The 12,610-nt window shown below is 47.6% G+C and overlaps 5 protein-coding genes across 5 annotated transcripts; 4 read left to right on the top strand and 1 right to left on the bottom strand.

Moving 5' to 3' along the window:
* Nucleotides 1-56: 56 nt before the first annotated feature.
* On the top strand, nt 57-1,029 carry TRIVIDRAFT_67316 (uncharacterized protein; the record flags this gene model as incomplete). Its single annotated transcript, XM_014096827.1, has 5 exons — nt 57-188; nt 397-601; nt 702-754; nt 834-911; nt 1,009-1,029. The coding sequence occupies 5 exons, from the start codon at nt 57-59 to the stop codon at nt 1,027-1,029; spliced, it is 489 nt and encodes a 162-aa protein (XP_013952302.1).
* Nucleotides 1,030-2,530: 1,501 nt separating this feature from the next.
* On the top strand, nt 2,531-4,303 carry TRIVIDRAFT_44763 (uncharacterized protein; the record flags this gene model as incomplete). The annotated part of the gene is made up of 3 exons (XM_014096826.1): nt 2,531-2,853; nt 2,909-4,095; nt 4,149-4,303. The coding sequence occupies 3 exons, from the start codon at nt 2,531-2,533 to the stop codon at nt 4,301-4,303; spliced, it is 1,665 nt and encodes a 554-aa protein (XP_013952301.1).
* A 786-nt stretch (nt 4,304-5,089) lies between these two features.
* Nucleotides 5,090-7,567, top strand: TRIVIDRAFT_226216 (uncharacterized protein; the record flags this gene model as incomplete). Its single annotated transcript, XM_014096825.1, has 6 exons — nt 5,090-5,118; nt 5,268-5,895; nt 5,961-6,041; nt 6,103-6,731; nt 6,792-6,977; nt 7,039-7,567. The coding sequence occupies 6 exons, from the start codon at nt 5,090-5,092 to the stop codon at nt 7,565-7,567; spliced, it is 2,082 nt and encodes a 693-aa protein (XP_013952300.1).
* Nucleotides 7,568-7,714: 147 nt separating this feature from the next.
* On the bottom strand, nt 7,715-8,621 carry TRIVIDRAFT_182727 (uncharacterized protein; the record flags this gene model as incomplete). Its single annotated transcript, XM_014096824.1, has 4 exons — nt 7,715-7,988; nt 8,048-8,169; nt 8,236-8,297; nt 8,358-8,621. The coding sequence occupies 4 exons, from the start codon at nt 8,619-8,621 to the stop codon at nt 7,897-7,899; spliced, it is 540 nt and encodes a 179-aa protein (XP_013952299.1).
* Nucleotides 8,622-10,910: 2,289 nt separating this feature from the next.
* Nucleotides 10,911-12,169, top strand: TRIVIDRAFT_45164 (uncharacterized protein; the record flags this gene model as incomplete). Its single annotated transcript, XM_014096823.1, has 5 exons — nt 10,911-11,000; nt 11,081-11,389; nt 11,453-11,749; nt 11,813-11,881; nt 11,942-12,169. The coding sequence occupies 5 exons, from the start codon at nt 10,911-10,913 to the stop codon at nt 12,167-12,169; spliced, it is 993 nt and encodes a 330-aa protein (XP_013952298.1).
* Nucleotides 12,170-12,610: the final 441 nt, after the last annotated feature.

The raw sequence follows: 12,610 nt of genomic DNA, 5'->3' as shown, positions 1-12,610 counted from the left end.
CCGTTTGCCTCTGTTTTTGTATGGCTAACGAACGCATTTGCTAAGATAACCTCAGCATGCTTCATACCGTTCAGAACTGCCCTTGTCGGCCTCTGGGCGATGAATTCGAGCAAATCATCACGTTCAACCCTCACACACACCCATACCACGATCGCAAGTTCCGCACTTACCCTCGTCCTTTCCCTTCTGTACGCTCCTTTGTCTAGTCTCCACCATCGATCATCAATCCGTTCATCGTTTCTACTCTCAATATACCTGGCTCTCTCAATTCACTTCGACGCAGCGCGTGCTCGCACGATATGGATGTTGCCAAACGCTGGTAGCAGTGCAATTCCCGCTGTCTTCACGGCGAGCCTGGCTTTGCGGACTGTAATGCTGTTGCTTGAGTCAATAAAGAAACCGTCTATACTATTGGATGAGTACAGCAATGTGTCAGAAGAAAGTGTCAGCGGACGATATAATCTGGGCGTCTTCTACTGGCTTAGCTCTCTGTTCTTTGCTGGCTATCGAAAGGTCTTGAAGCACGAGGATCTATATCCTCTTGACAATGAATTACGGTCTGAACTACTGGCTAAGAAAAAGTCAGACGCTTGGGAAAAAGGTATGTGTCACAGCCAATTTGCCGCTTCTATCCTTTCTTGGCAATCCTCACTCTGTGATTAGTTTGAAATGCTCAGAGCAATGACTGATTTGACTTCTAGTGCCCGGCAAGAGAAGGCCTGGTGCACTTTTTAGTTCCTGGATGGGCGCTTTTGTTGGTCCCTTGATGATGCCTGTCATTCCTCGAATCTTTCAGATTGGCTTCAATTATGCCCAGCCTTTCTTAATTACAGTGTATTGATCTTCTGGTTACGCCACAAACACAACAGTTCGATAACAATGACTATGGGCTCATCGGTGCTTATATTCTTGTATGTACTGGCATTGCTGTACGGACCTGCTATTCCTTTTCACTTGAGGGTTGGACACTGGCGTGGGTTTTGCAATTGGTACATGCTTTCTGTTTAGCATCACTATGCCCAATCGTGAAAGGCATTGCTAACACATCGTTCTGATGTCAGTCGTTATGCTTGGCTCCAGTATCTTGGCCTCACTAAATTCTCGGCTACGACAAGGTTGACCTATTAGAAGCTGGAAGACTCGTTGAGTTTGACCCGCCGCGAACGCTATTATCCCAGGATGGTTCCATTTTCAGAGACTTGTACCTCTTGTCAACTAGCCAATTACCTGTCGCTCCAAACTTGGCACCAGTAGCACGAAACTTTTCGGCGCTGGTTGACGAAGGAAGATGAATCAAAGTCTTCACTACTGCGGCATTATAAGGCCGACTACTCCTACAACATGACAATAATCTTCACTCATTTCTTTCTGCTACATATCTTGTATATAAGGATGCCGATATTAAATCTCTTTGGCAGAGAGTTCTCCTTAAGAATACAAAGGTTTTCTCCATGGTCGACCAGTAAGATTCTTGTTGTTGGCTGTCTCAGTACACAGTGGATATTATAGGTGGGTAAGTCTCTGTTCTCGTCTAAGACGCCGATTAGTATTACTCATCAACAAGATCAATGTAACATCGAAAAATACGGTCAATAGGTGACTTGTAAAGCAGACGTGTTTTCCTATTCATCGGCCTATAAGCTTCTTTTCTTATAATACGTATGTGTTGGATCAATGGCTGGCTTCTTATAAGACTGGGAGAAAAATACAGTGTACTATTAAATTGTCTCACCACGGGTATAGCTTCTATTTCCGGTCATTCTACCCAGCCGAGAGCATTTCCCGCCCTTCCAGTCATCCCCGCAAGCTACGCGTAACGGATCCCGCCCGAAAGCACATTTATTCCTTGTACGAAGATAAGTTGACGGCATGAATTGTCGGAACAGGGAGCCGATCCCACTAAATGGGGGTGCTAGTCTCGCCGAAGCCATTTTATCCATTCAACCACATCCAGCGTCCCGCAATCCCAACCAATGCCCAGCCGTGTGAGCAAGAGATGGGCCAAGAGCACGTTAAAAGGATCCGTCATTGCGAGATAACGGCCAGGGACTAAATCGCGGCCCTTGTCTACCAGAGCCCTTGTGATGCCGCCTTCATCTCAGCGCTGCGAAGGAAAAAGAAGCATTTGAATCAGATTGGGAGAGTATTTACAACCTATTGTCCATCTAGCATGCGAAATGACAATTACTGTACTGAAAGTAATATTCAGTTCTCTTACATGGACTGAATGCATAACGAAACGCTTACCTCTTGTACTGCAGGTCTCATGTCCCCAATTATATTCAGAAACAGGCAAGGTACTTTTTCCGCGACCCCAATTCGGGCTACACTAAAACGTAATTATGCAAGGGCCTGATTGTGGTGGCGGGGATGTGCAGCTCGGCTTGAAGCTCTTCGGAGCACTGATAAACCGAGCTCGATCCCGTTTTCTCTTTGGTCCTTTCTTTCTTCTGTCCCTGTTCTTCTTTCGAAATCAGCGAAACACTGGGTGCTGATTCGCATCTTCACAATGGCAATGGCTAAGCTGTCTATGCTCCTAGCTGGAGTCGCCGGTGTCTCTGGCTTTATCGCGGCCCCGGCTAGACTCTATGGCCAAGCGCCGCTAAGCTCCATCACGCCGTCCAGGTTCAAGTGCGAACTGCCTCCGATTCTCGATCCGTCAGGCGATGGATTGCCTTCTGCCAACGAGCTCTTCTCCTCCAAATCAGCACGCGAGCAGCAGATTAAGCGCCTTCAGGCTATCGTACGAGTCCCATCCGTCTCCTACGACGACCTAGGCGAGGTTGGTGAAGATGAGCGCTGGTCGCCTTTTTACAAACTTCACGATGTTTTGGAAGAGACATTCCCTACTGTGTGAGCAGGATTTCGGCTCTTAATCGTTTCTAACGAAGCTTCTAACAGCCAGTAGGCACAAGCGGGCTAAGCTAGAGAAAGTCAACACTCTCGGCCTTCTGTACACTATCAAAGGTTCAGACGAGTCTCTCAAGCCAGTACTATTGATGGCCCACCAAGATATCGTCCCGGTTGCTGATGAATCGACATGGACATACCCTCCCTTTGATGCCGTGTACGACGGCGAGTATATCTGGGGACGAGGAGTTTCAGACGATAAGAACAGTCTCACAGCAGTTCTGTCAGCATTTGAGGCACTCCTGTCCAACAGCGACTGGGTACCGAAGCGCAGTTTCGTGCTTGCGTTTGGATTCGACGAAGAGTGCTCTGGCTTCCGCGGCGCTGGCAAGATTGCCCCTCTCCTCAAAGAGCGATATGGCAAGGACAGTTTCGCCGCTATCCTGGATGAAGGAGGTCTCGGCTTGCAGGAGGTTGGCAACGCGCTATACGTTCTCCCTGGTGTGTCGGAAAAGGGCCACATCAACATCTTCTTCGAACTGGACGTTGTCGGCGGCCACAGCTCGATTCCCTTCCCTCACACAGGCATTGGCATCATTGCAGAAATCATCACCGAGCTCGAATCCCATCCGTTCAAGGCTGAATTGATTGAGGATGGCCCTGTACACAACCACCTTCAGTGCCAGGCGCGTTACTCGCCGGAGGCGTTCCCGGATCTCACAAAACTGATTCAAAGGGATGATTTGGAGGGCATCACGCATTGGCTAGTCAGGAGAAGCCGAGACACGCAATACATTGTCCAGACCTCACAGGCTGCCGACATAATTAATGGTGGACAAAAGATCAACGCCATGCCGGAGAAGACTCTTCTCGGTGTCAACTACCGAGTTGCTCACCACAACAGCCTTGCCGAGGTTCAGCACAATGCTGTTCGACGCATCAGCAAGATTGTCAAGAAGTACGGCCTGACGCTCAAGCCATACGAGGGCGACGACGACTACGACAAATACGTTGCCGGCTTGGAATCTGAAGATGAAGTCGAGTCGGAAGAGGTCATCGATTACAAGGGCACTTTGGTTCTTTCAACCCAAGGCAAATCACACCCCAGCCCCATTTCTCCCACCAGCGGCGAGGCATGGGACGTCTTCGCTGGCACCATTCGACACACCTTTGCGTATGACAATGGAACCGTGGTCCCAACCGGAGAGATTATGACGGGTAACACCGATACTCGCCACTACATTGGTAAGTTATGCTTTAATCTGGGAGAAGTTGAGTTTATTAACACGTGATGACAGGCCTTTCGGACAACATTTGGCGTTTCACTCCTGATCGATTCCATGCCCAGAACAACATCCACACAATCGATGAGCATGCCCGTGTTGATGGACACATTGAGATGCTCAAGTTTTACTACAACTTTGTGCGCAACTTTGATGCCGCCAAGTTCTAAATATCTGAAAGAGGTAATTGGACACAATAAATGAGATTTGTAGATATATGTTACGCTGTTGTGAAGAAGAAAATTGCAAAATGCTACTGCATACCCGTATATTCCGAATTTGGCGTATGTCTCTAAAATGAAGCTTATGTTCAATAAGGCCCAGCCAATGCACGATTAAACTTGCACAAGTGCATTCTTCTAAATATATACAATGCCCAAAACGATTACAAAGACTCCATCACAGAGAGTTCTCCTATTTCTCCTATTTCCTTACCTAAGGCTCCACGCAATACTCCAGATTTTTACTCCAGATTCACATGAAATCCGGGGTGGGAGGCAAAGATACTTTGGTACTTCCTTATCCAGCTTATCGAAATTGACCGAGGGTAAATCGCGCGACTCCGATTCGCCAGAAATGCCGGAGAACCTCTCGATTCCCCACACACTGCCGAAGACGCCCTTCAAAGTCCCCATAAGCCGAAGCCGAAGATGATTAACAGAAGCAGGAAAAATATCTGGGAGACTCTGGATTGTATTTTCCCCACGATTCTCTGGCTCGCACGGCACGAATCAAGAATCTTAATCTCAAATATCAGATCTGAAATCCACACAAGGCTGCCCCCCGCATAAAGACAGAGGCAACCAACAATCTTCAGCCAGAGAAGCCGGCAACACAAAAGTGCCCTTATCAACCACAATCCGGAAGCCAAGTGGAGGCAATGGGCTCGTCCAAGTCGGATGAAGAGGCCTCAGGTGCCGGCTCCCCGCTATCGCGGACTCGGCTGCGGGCAAGTCATGCTTGTACCGTCTGTAGGATACGCAAAGTAAGGTGTGATGTGGTGGTGACTGGCTTTCCCTGCACAAACTGTCGGTTGGATTCGGCCAATTGTAAAGTGACACCGCGGAAGCGGAAGTGGTAAGTTGTCGTTACATGTGGAGAGCGTATCACATATACTAATCCGTCTTGTGAAAGGGAGCAACGGGTAAAGCGGGTAATAGAGCAAGAGGAAAAGGAGCGCAGGGACCAGTCCAGGCTGTTGGCTGAGGAGAAGCTCAAGCCTTCACGTCACATTCACTCAGCTCCAACAGCACAAACAGAAATAAAGAGTGATGATACAACATCCTCGTCTTCCAGCCCGCCATCAAGGGCTACGGCATCTACAATACCGGTATTTCAGCAAGACGACTCAGATTCTCAAAATGGAGCCTCAAAACACAACTTTCCCTTCAATGATGGCACCATTGACCCAAGCCAAATCGGCAGGCGTCCCAGCCACGATGCTGGTGCAAGTCCCTGGGGGCTTGGATACGACAAAACCACCATCTTCGGGTTGCAACCACCCACACGTTCCGTGCCATACTCCAACTACAACTTTGTCGATGCTGGTTACCTCAATCAACTTAGCCATATCGATGTCAAGTACTTGACAGAAAAAGGCTGTCTCACCCTACCATCGGACTCACTGCTGGAAGAGTTCTTCCACCAGTACTTCTCACATATCCACCCCATCATCCCTCTACTTAGCGAGGCGGAATTCTGGGCAGCAGATGCTCGCATTCCTCTTCTCTTGATTCGGGCCATATTGTTCATCTCATCTCCCGTAAGCCCATCGAAACCTTCATTCCGTCTTCAATTTTAGTGAATTCGTGGTTAACATATTCATAGTATGTATCGGCATCAACGCTCCTCAGCCTGGGGTATAGCAGCGTCCAAGCAGCTCACACTGAACTTTACACGTTAGCAAAGGTTAGCGAAGCTACATCTCACTCATATACAACTATTTCTAATGATCCCTGGCTACATACAGACCATGACGCAATTTGATATCCACAGAAACAATGTCGTCAATGCCCAAGTAGCCGTCATGCTCACCTACCACTCACCCGCACCCAGCGACATGACAAACACATACTGGATGGTAAACGCAGTTCATTTCGCCCGATGTGCTCGAGCAGACCAGTATTATACACTCAGCGATGATAACCCCACAAAGCTCATCCTCAAGCGACTCTGGTGGTCCTGCATATTGCGAGACAGAGTCATGTCTTTGAGCTTACGACGGCCATTGAACATTGGGTGCGACGAATTCGACTTTAGTCTCCCAGGACTCAATCTCGCCGACTTCTCGGATGAATTGGGAGTCTCCACTGTATACGATAGGCCAACGAGGCAGATTTTAGCGCACATGATGTCAGCGTTCTGTGAACTCATCATTCCTTTGAACAAAGCTCTTACCATACTCTACCCTGCTGCTGGCCCCAAGATTGTCACCTCAGACGCGGACATTCAGAAGGAATCAGACGCTTGCGTTGAAACTCTACAGCTTTTGGATGTTTGGTTCCGCAAAACAAGGGAACGATTCGAGATCTCCACACCATCGATCGGCGTCCACAAGTCATTGACGATGTTTACAAAGATGACTTTTATCTATTATTAGTAAGTCTAGCAGATGCTCTTGACAACAGGAGACAGGTTGTGTACTGACATCGTTAAAAGTTCTGCAAGAGCGAGTTTATGTTATCATATGATGTTATTATCCGTATCCAGTCCCGGCCATGCTTCGGATGCGCAGAAGAATGATCTACAAGTGCAAGCAGAGATGGATTCTGCTTTGAAGGGCATTACCGGAGTATTCATGCACTTGGCCCGCCTAGGCCTTGTCCAGTACTTGCCAAACACATTGTAAGCAAGCCGCCTGATTTTGTCTTTCCTCACTTGGGATTTCGTGCTGACTTGATTATAGTGTTACTTTCTCAGCGATTCCTCTCATCTGGCAAGTTCTGGATGCAAAGATACTCAATACCGGAACACTCGCCGCAGACAACAAGCGCGACCTAATGGTCTACACAAACGTTATGAACAAATTCCGAAGCCTTCATGAAAATGCCAACAACGTCCTAAAATTCATCAAACAAATCATCGCACACATCCAAACAACAGAATCTGTCGAAATCGCCCAACAGGAGCAGCTCACAGACACATGCTTCCCGCCCGAACTTCTATCCAGCTTCCCACCTGGAGGCAAAATGCAGGAGATGGACAAGGGACCGAAAAATAAATGGGCCCAGTTGTTCGCCGGATCGCCGCGGACTTATCTTCGAATTGCGTTGACGATTCAGCATTCTCTTTCGAGCGGTCACTTTCCGTCGGAGGAAGACTTTCCCAAGGCGCTGCAGATGGTCAAATTTGCGGAGGAGACGATGGATAACGGGGTTGATGTTGGGCTGTACAAGTATTTGCAGCATATGGAAGACTTCCTACTGTCTGCGTAATTGTAAGAATCTGGCGGGATATCCTTTTTTTTTTTTTCTCGCAATTCCATTTCTGTTAGCGATACGACTGAAAGTAATCCTTAGTATAATGATGTAATTTAGATCTGGCACAGATTATTGTTTCGAAGATGTAAAAAGAGCGTTGAGCCATGCCGAACCAATTTTGGTATTTATTGCTAAAGAAAAGTCCTCGTATATGCCCAAAGCCTCACCATTCCACAAGCCAGATTTTTTGGGCTTACCGTGCCATTGTCTAATCAATTTTTATATCCAAGAAGAAAATATTATATGAGTATTTGCCTTGCCAAAGAGACATTATCCGACAACATCTAGTTTCTCAATTCTCCTCCAGACTGGATTTCATCCTTCTTGTAGCCAGCTGCAGTCAATGATTCACCATTAATGTTAACGGGTTTGGCAGCTATTAGCCCATCAGCTTCTCTTGTCATTTCATGGCGGATGCAATTAAGACTGCCTTACCTGATAAGATGAAGTAGACGCGAGCAGGCTTGTCTGTACTGTTGGTCCATCCGTGGATTGTGCCGCGCTGGACGCAGACGTCGCCTGCCTTCATGTGTATCTCGACATCATCATCGAGATGGCTGAACAAAGATATCAGCAATTGATTCAAATCTCTAATCTCACATAGATGCATCATGTAAACTTACCAGATAACTTCTCCACTAAATAGAATGCCGAAGTCCAGTGATTCAGTTCGATGGAACAACATCTGCCAACATTCTCAGCATCAACATCTGAAACTACCCCACCAATCTCAGGTTAACCATACCCCTGCCTTCTCCACATTTGGTGGGATGTCTACGACTCGGAGTACGATTCCCTTGCCATTTGCCAAATCCGTGGTCCGGACTTTAGTTGGGTCAACCCATTCATCGTTGGAGACGGGAAACTCATGAGTCTCATACAACACAGCGAAGTTGGCTCCTATGGGGGTCGGAAGACATGGAATAGTGCTATCGGCAACGACAATGGCCTTGCCCTCTGAGTTGTGGCCGGTAACGATTCGTCTCGGGTCGGGGAACCAGGAAGTCATGATGAATGTGTGAGTGTGGGAGTTATGTGTATCAAGAACGGTGAGCACAAGAGACAGCACGGGGAAAGTCTCTGAGTTATAGATTGAAGTTATTGAATACGCTCAATACGACTTGCCAAATCACATGACGTCTAAGACAGTCAACGTGTCATTTGGCTACGGGCATGCCGCGTCGCTGCAGAAACTTGGCGTTCCCGAGTCTGTTTGCAGAGGGAATTTGCGCGAGATGTGGATGGAAAGGCGGTAGAAGGCAAGATGCATGCGGTCTAGAGATGACCATCTAGTACAAGTCCAGTATGGAGCCCGGCCGACCCATAATCCCTAATGCCGCTTTTGTCAGTAATGCTGATTTGTTGAGGTCTCACTGCCGGGCCTATCCATGCGGGGAGATGTTGGGAGCGGGAATTGTAAGAAACTAGAGCAGAATGAGGATGGATTTACTGGGATGAAACCAGCGACTATCCGAGAACTAGTGGAAGAAGGGGCTAGTGTTGATTTTCATGGTATTACACCGATAGGGTAGAGCCAATGGATAGAGAATCAGCTGTTGTGTAATCTCCTTGGCGAATCATCTGGGCATTCTGGGCATTTTGTCTGAGACAACTCAAATCCGTCCCAACAACTTTCTGCGATGCATATGCGTATATATATGTTTGTGTACTCCGTATACAGAGTATTTCAGCTCACGATGCGTAAATCTGCGTGACACGATCGGCGCTTTCTTTCTGTCAGTTGGCACGGTTAGCTCTGTCAAGCACTCCGTCCAACATCTCAAATGAAGTCATACGTACGTACATGGAGCCACGATATGATTGACACATGACACATGACACCTGGTAAAAGCAACACTAAAACGCCATAATCAAAGCCTGTAGCTCTAAATGACGGCAATTGAGCATCCGTTGAAACCTAGAAACATGCATTATCCGTTATGAGTCCTGAGTGAAGGAGGCGCGCAGTCTTCTTATACCCAACTAGCGCTCGGCACTTAGCTTTCTAATTGCCGCTGTACTAGAGTCCAAAAAAAGATATGAAATCCAAACTCACGGGATCCTGTGGAGCATATGGTACACAAAGTAAGCGGTAAGCGACAATGAAGAGTACGGCACTGGCCATCTTATGCTTATTTCGTCCAACGGGCGGAGCCGTGCCAAGCAAGCGGCCTACTACCCGTTATCCGGAGCCTTAGTTGGGTGTGTTCCTGTTAAGATGGTTTGCATGTGAAACATGATCCTATAACACTTGACAACAAGATCATTCGATCCGCCCGCGTTCTATAGGCATGCAGGGATTAGAATAGACGCCGGTAACATCAGATATAGGTGATTAATGCGTATTCCCGAGAGGTGATTAGCCTAAATCGCATTGCGAGGTTGAAAGAATTCCTATCGCCGCAAGATCGGGCGGAGTTATGCCATATCATCCGTCAGCGTCTTCTTGTTGTCAACTGAACCCTTTGCTTATCATTGACTATTTGCAACAGATGGCAGGAAGCATTATCTCTTCAGGGCTAGACCTGTGTAATCACCGTCACACAAGCAAGCATCGTGAGGGTGATGACAGAAGTGTAGCTGTCTTGGGCAAAGCTCAAGCTAGCCCACGGGCCAATCAAACTGCGCAAAAAGCGAGCCGGCCTCTCAGAGATCGTGGGCAACTATTCCGCCGTTTGATTGTGAATCTGGCGCGTTTTCGGTTTCCTATTGCCGGGGAGTAGAGTGGGGCAGCTGGAAGTCCGCTTGAATATAGTCTGGGGCGGATGATATTGAGCCCGGAGGAGAGGCAGCTTTCGGCCGTGAGTCCATTTCAGTAATGGTGCAAGGAGCAAGACTTTTCTTGCGCGATCAGTTGGCATGACACGAGATGGAAGCCGTGATCGAACATCAACATGGATAAACATCTATTGGTGCTATAATAGCTGAGAGAAGCACTATCGAACTCGAAGATTGTCATCACAAAGTTGCCATCCAGATAGAACCCCTCAAAACGAATTTGTGATCAGGGATAGTATCGTCCGTACAGCTCAGAGCTAAGCTGCCATGGATTGCATGGGTGGCTGCCCACGTTCTGAACTAGACATCGAAACGCCGCGAATGAGTGGAGTTTTGGAGCAAATTGGATGCGACTTGACTAATTGATCAATAGCGTAATATAAAACCTTCAGAGAGGTGCTGTTCTTTCAGCTCTCTTCCCATCTTCATCTTCTTCTCAAAACAAGCCTGAGAAATCCAGTTGAGCGCTTTTCGTCAACTTTCTATATCACACCATTCAGCAGCCAGACATTTTGCGACCATGTTCCAAGGCCTTCGTAGCCTCTTAACCCAGGGCTGGCCTCCGAAGCCTACCTTTACTGAGAAGGAATTGGGAGACCTCTCCGGAAAGGTCAGCGAAACCGCCACAATACTCTCTTTTATCGCATAAACTTCAAATCAGCCTATTAACATCGATTTCCTGTGTGGCAGGTTGTTATTGTAACTGGTGGATACTCTGGCGTGGGATACCAGCTTGCAAAGATCCTGTATGCGAAAAACGCAGTCGTTTACATCGCCGGTCGTCGTGAGGATGCCGGCCAAGACGCAATCAAAACGATAAAGGCAGCTCATTCCGATTCCAAGGGGAGATTGGAGTTCCTGCAGCTTGATCTGGCTGATCTATCATCCATCAAGGCCAGCGCAGATGCTTTCCTTACAAAAGAGACTCGGCTTGACAATCTTTGGAACAATGCAGGAATCATGCGACTGCCCAAGAATTCACCCACCAAATCGAAACAGGTATGTCGCATTTACTTGTCATCAGCGCGGCGTAATGTGAGGTATCTGACAATCATCACCCAGGATTATGAATTGATGCTCGCTGTCAACTGTCTTGGTCCCTTCCTCTTCACAAAGTTGCTCCACCCCCTTCTTGAATCAACAGCCAAATCTTCACCAGTAGGAAGCGTTCGTGTGGTTTGGCTGGGATCACTCATGATCCAACTCATGGCGCCCAAGGGTGGCATAGATCTTGACAATCTCGATTATAAGAAGAAGTTCCCAGACATCAATGTGAGATACGCAGTTAGCAAGACGGGCAATCTCTTCATTTGCAGCGAATGGGCCAAGCGAGATGCTGAGAACGGAATTTTCCACTTGGTAAGAGAACATACACCTACATCTCAACGGTTTCATTATACTGACTACTTCTCTACTGCAAAGGCTGCCAACCCCGGCAACCTCAAGACGCCTCTGCAGCGCGACATGCCTGCATGGGAATATTATCCTATTGTAAGTAGTTTTCATCTCACAGCGCAAGCCAAATGTAAGTTCTGCTAACACTCAAGCCAGATTCCGCTCCTTCACGACCCCATCTATGGTGCTTACACGGAATTGTTCGCCGGCCTGTCCCCAGATGTCAAGCCGGAGGATAGTGGACGATTTGTTATTCCCTGGGGTCGATTTGGCTCGACCCGTCCAGACATTGACGAAAATTTGGCTTCGAAACAAGGAGAAGAGCCTACGAAGGCAACGAAATTCTTTGAGTATTGTGAGAGCCAAACCAGCGCTTACGCGTAAGAGCTACGGTGGATGTAGGAGAGGGAGAACTTGTGTGTGCGGCTTTGCGTCTGATCACAAAAAGTGCGATCGTCAAGAACGATGATTATTATTCTGAAATGATACCTATTCAAGTTATGCTAGCGTTATCTTCATTCCTTCACAACATAACAATTCTGGTACTATTGCGTTCAAATGTGAGAACTAGGACGGCTGCTGTGGATGACGAAAGTGATTATTGTCACCACTTGGCGCTGCCCGTATCGAACCTTTCTGGAGTCTCAGTCATCGAAACTGCTTCAAGTATCTTTAAAGGGGGGGTGAAATAGAAAAGAAACAGTCCCCCTGACGATCAGCCAAGGCAAGATGAGATTTGTTGATCATTGGAATTGGTAGATCCTGATTTCGCTACAGGCTACCCGCCATGATAAATCACCGATCAATGAGAGAGCAAGACATCCG

Source organism: Trichoderma virens (assembly GCF_000170995.1).
Source record: "Trichoderma virens Gv29-8 chromosome Unknown TRIVIscaffold_87, whole genome shotgun sequence".
In the NCBI taxonomy this organism is placed as follows: domain Eukaryota; kingdom Fungi; phylum Ascomycota; class Sordariomycetes; order Hypocreales; family Hypocreaceae; genus Trichoderma; species Trichoderma virens.
Note: the sequence above shows the minus strand (reverse complement) of the source record. Positions and strands in the feature narration are given on the sequence as shown.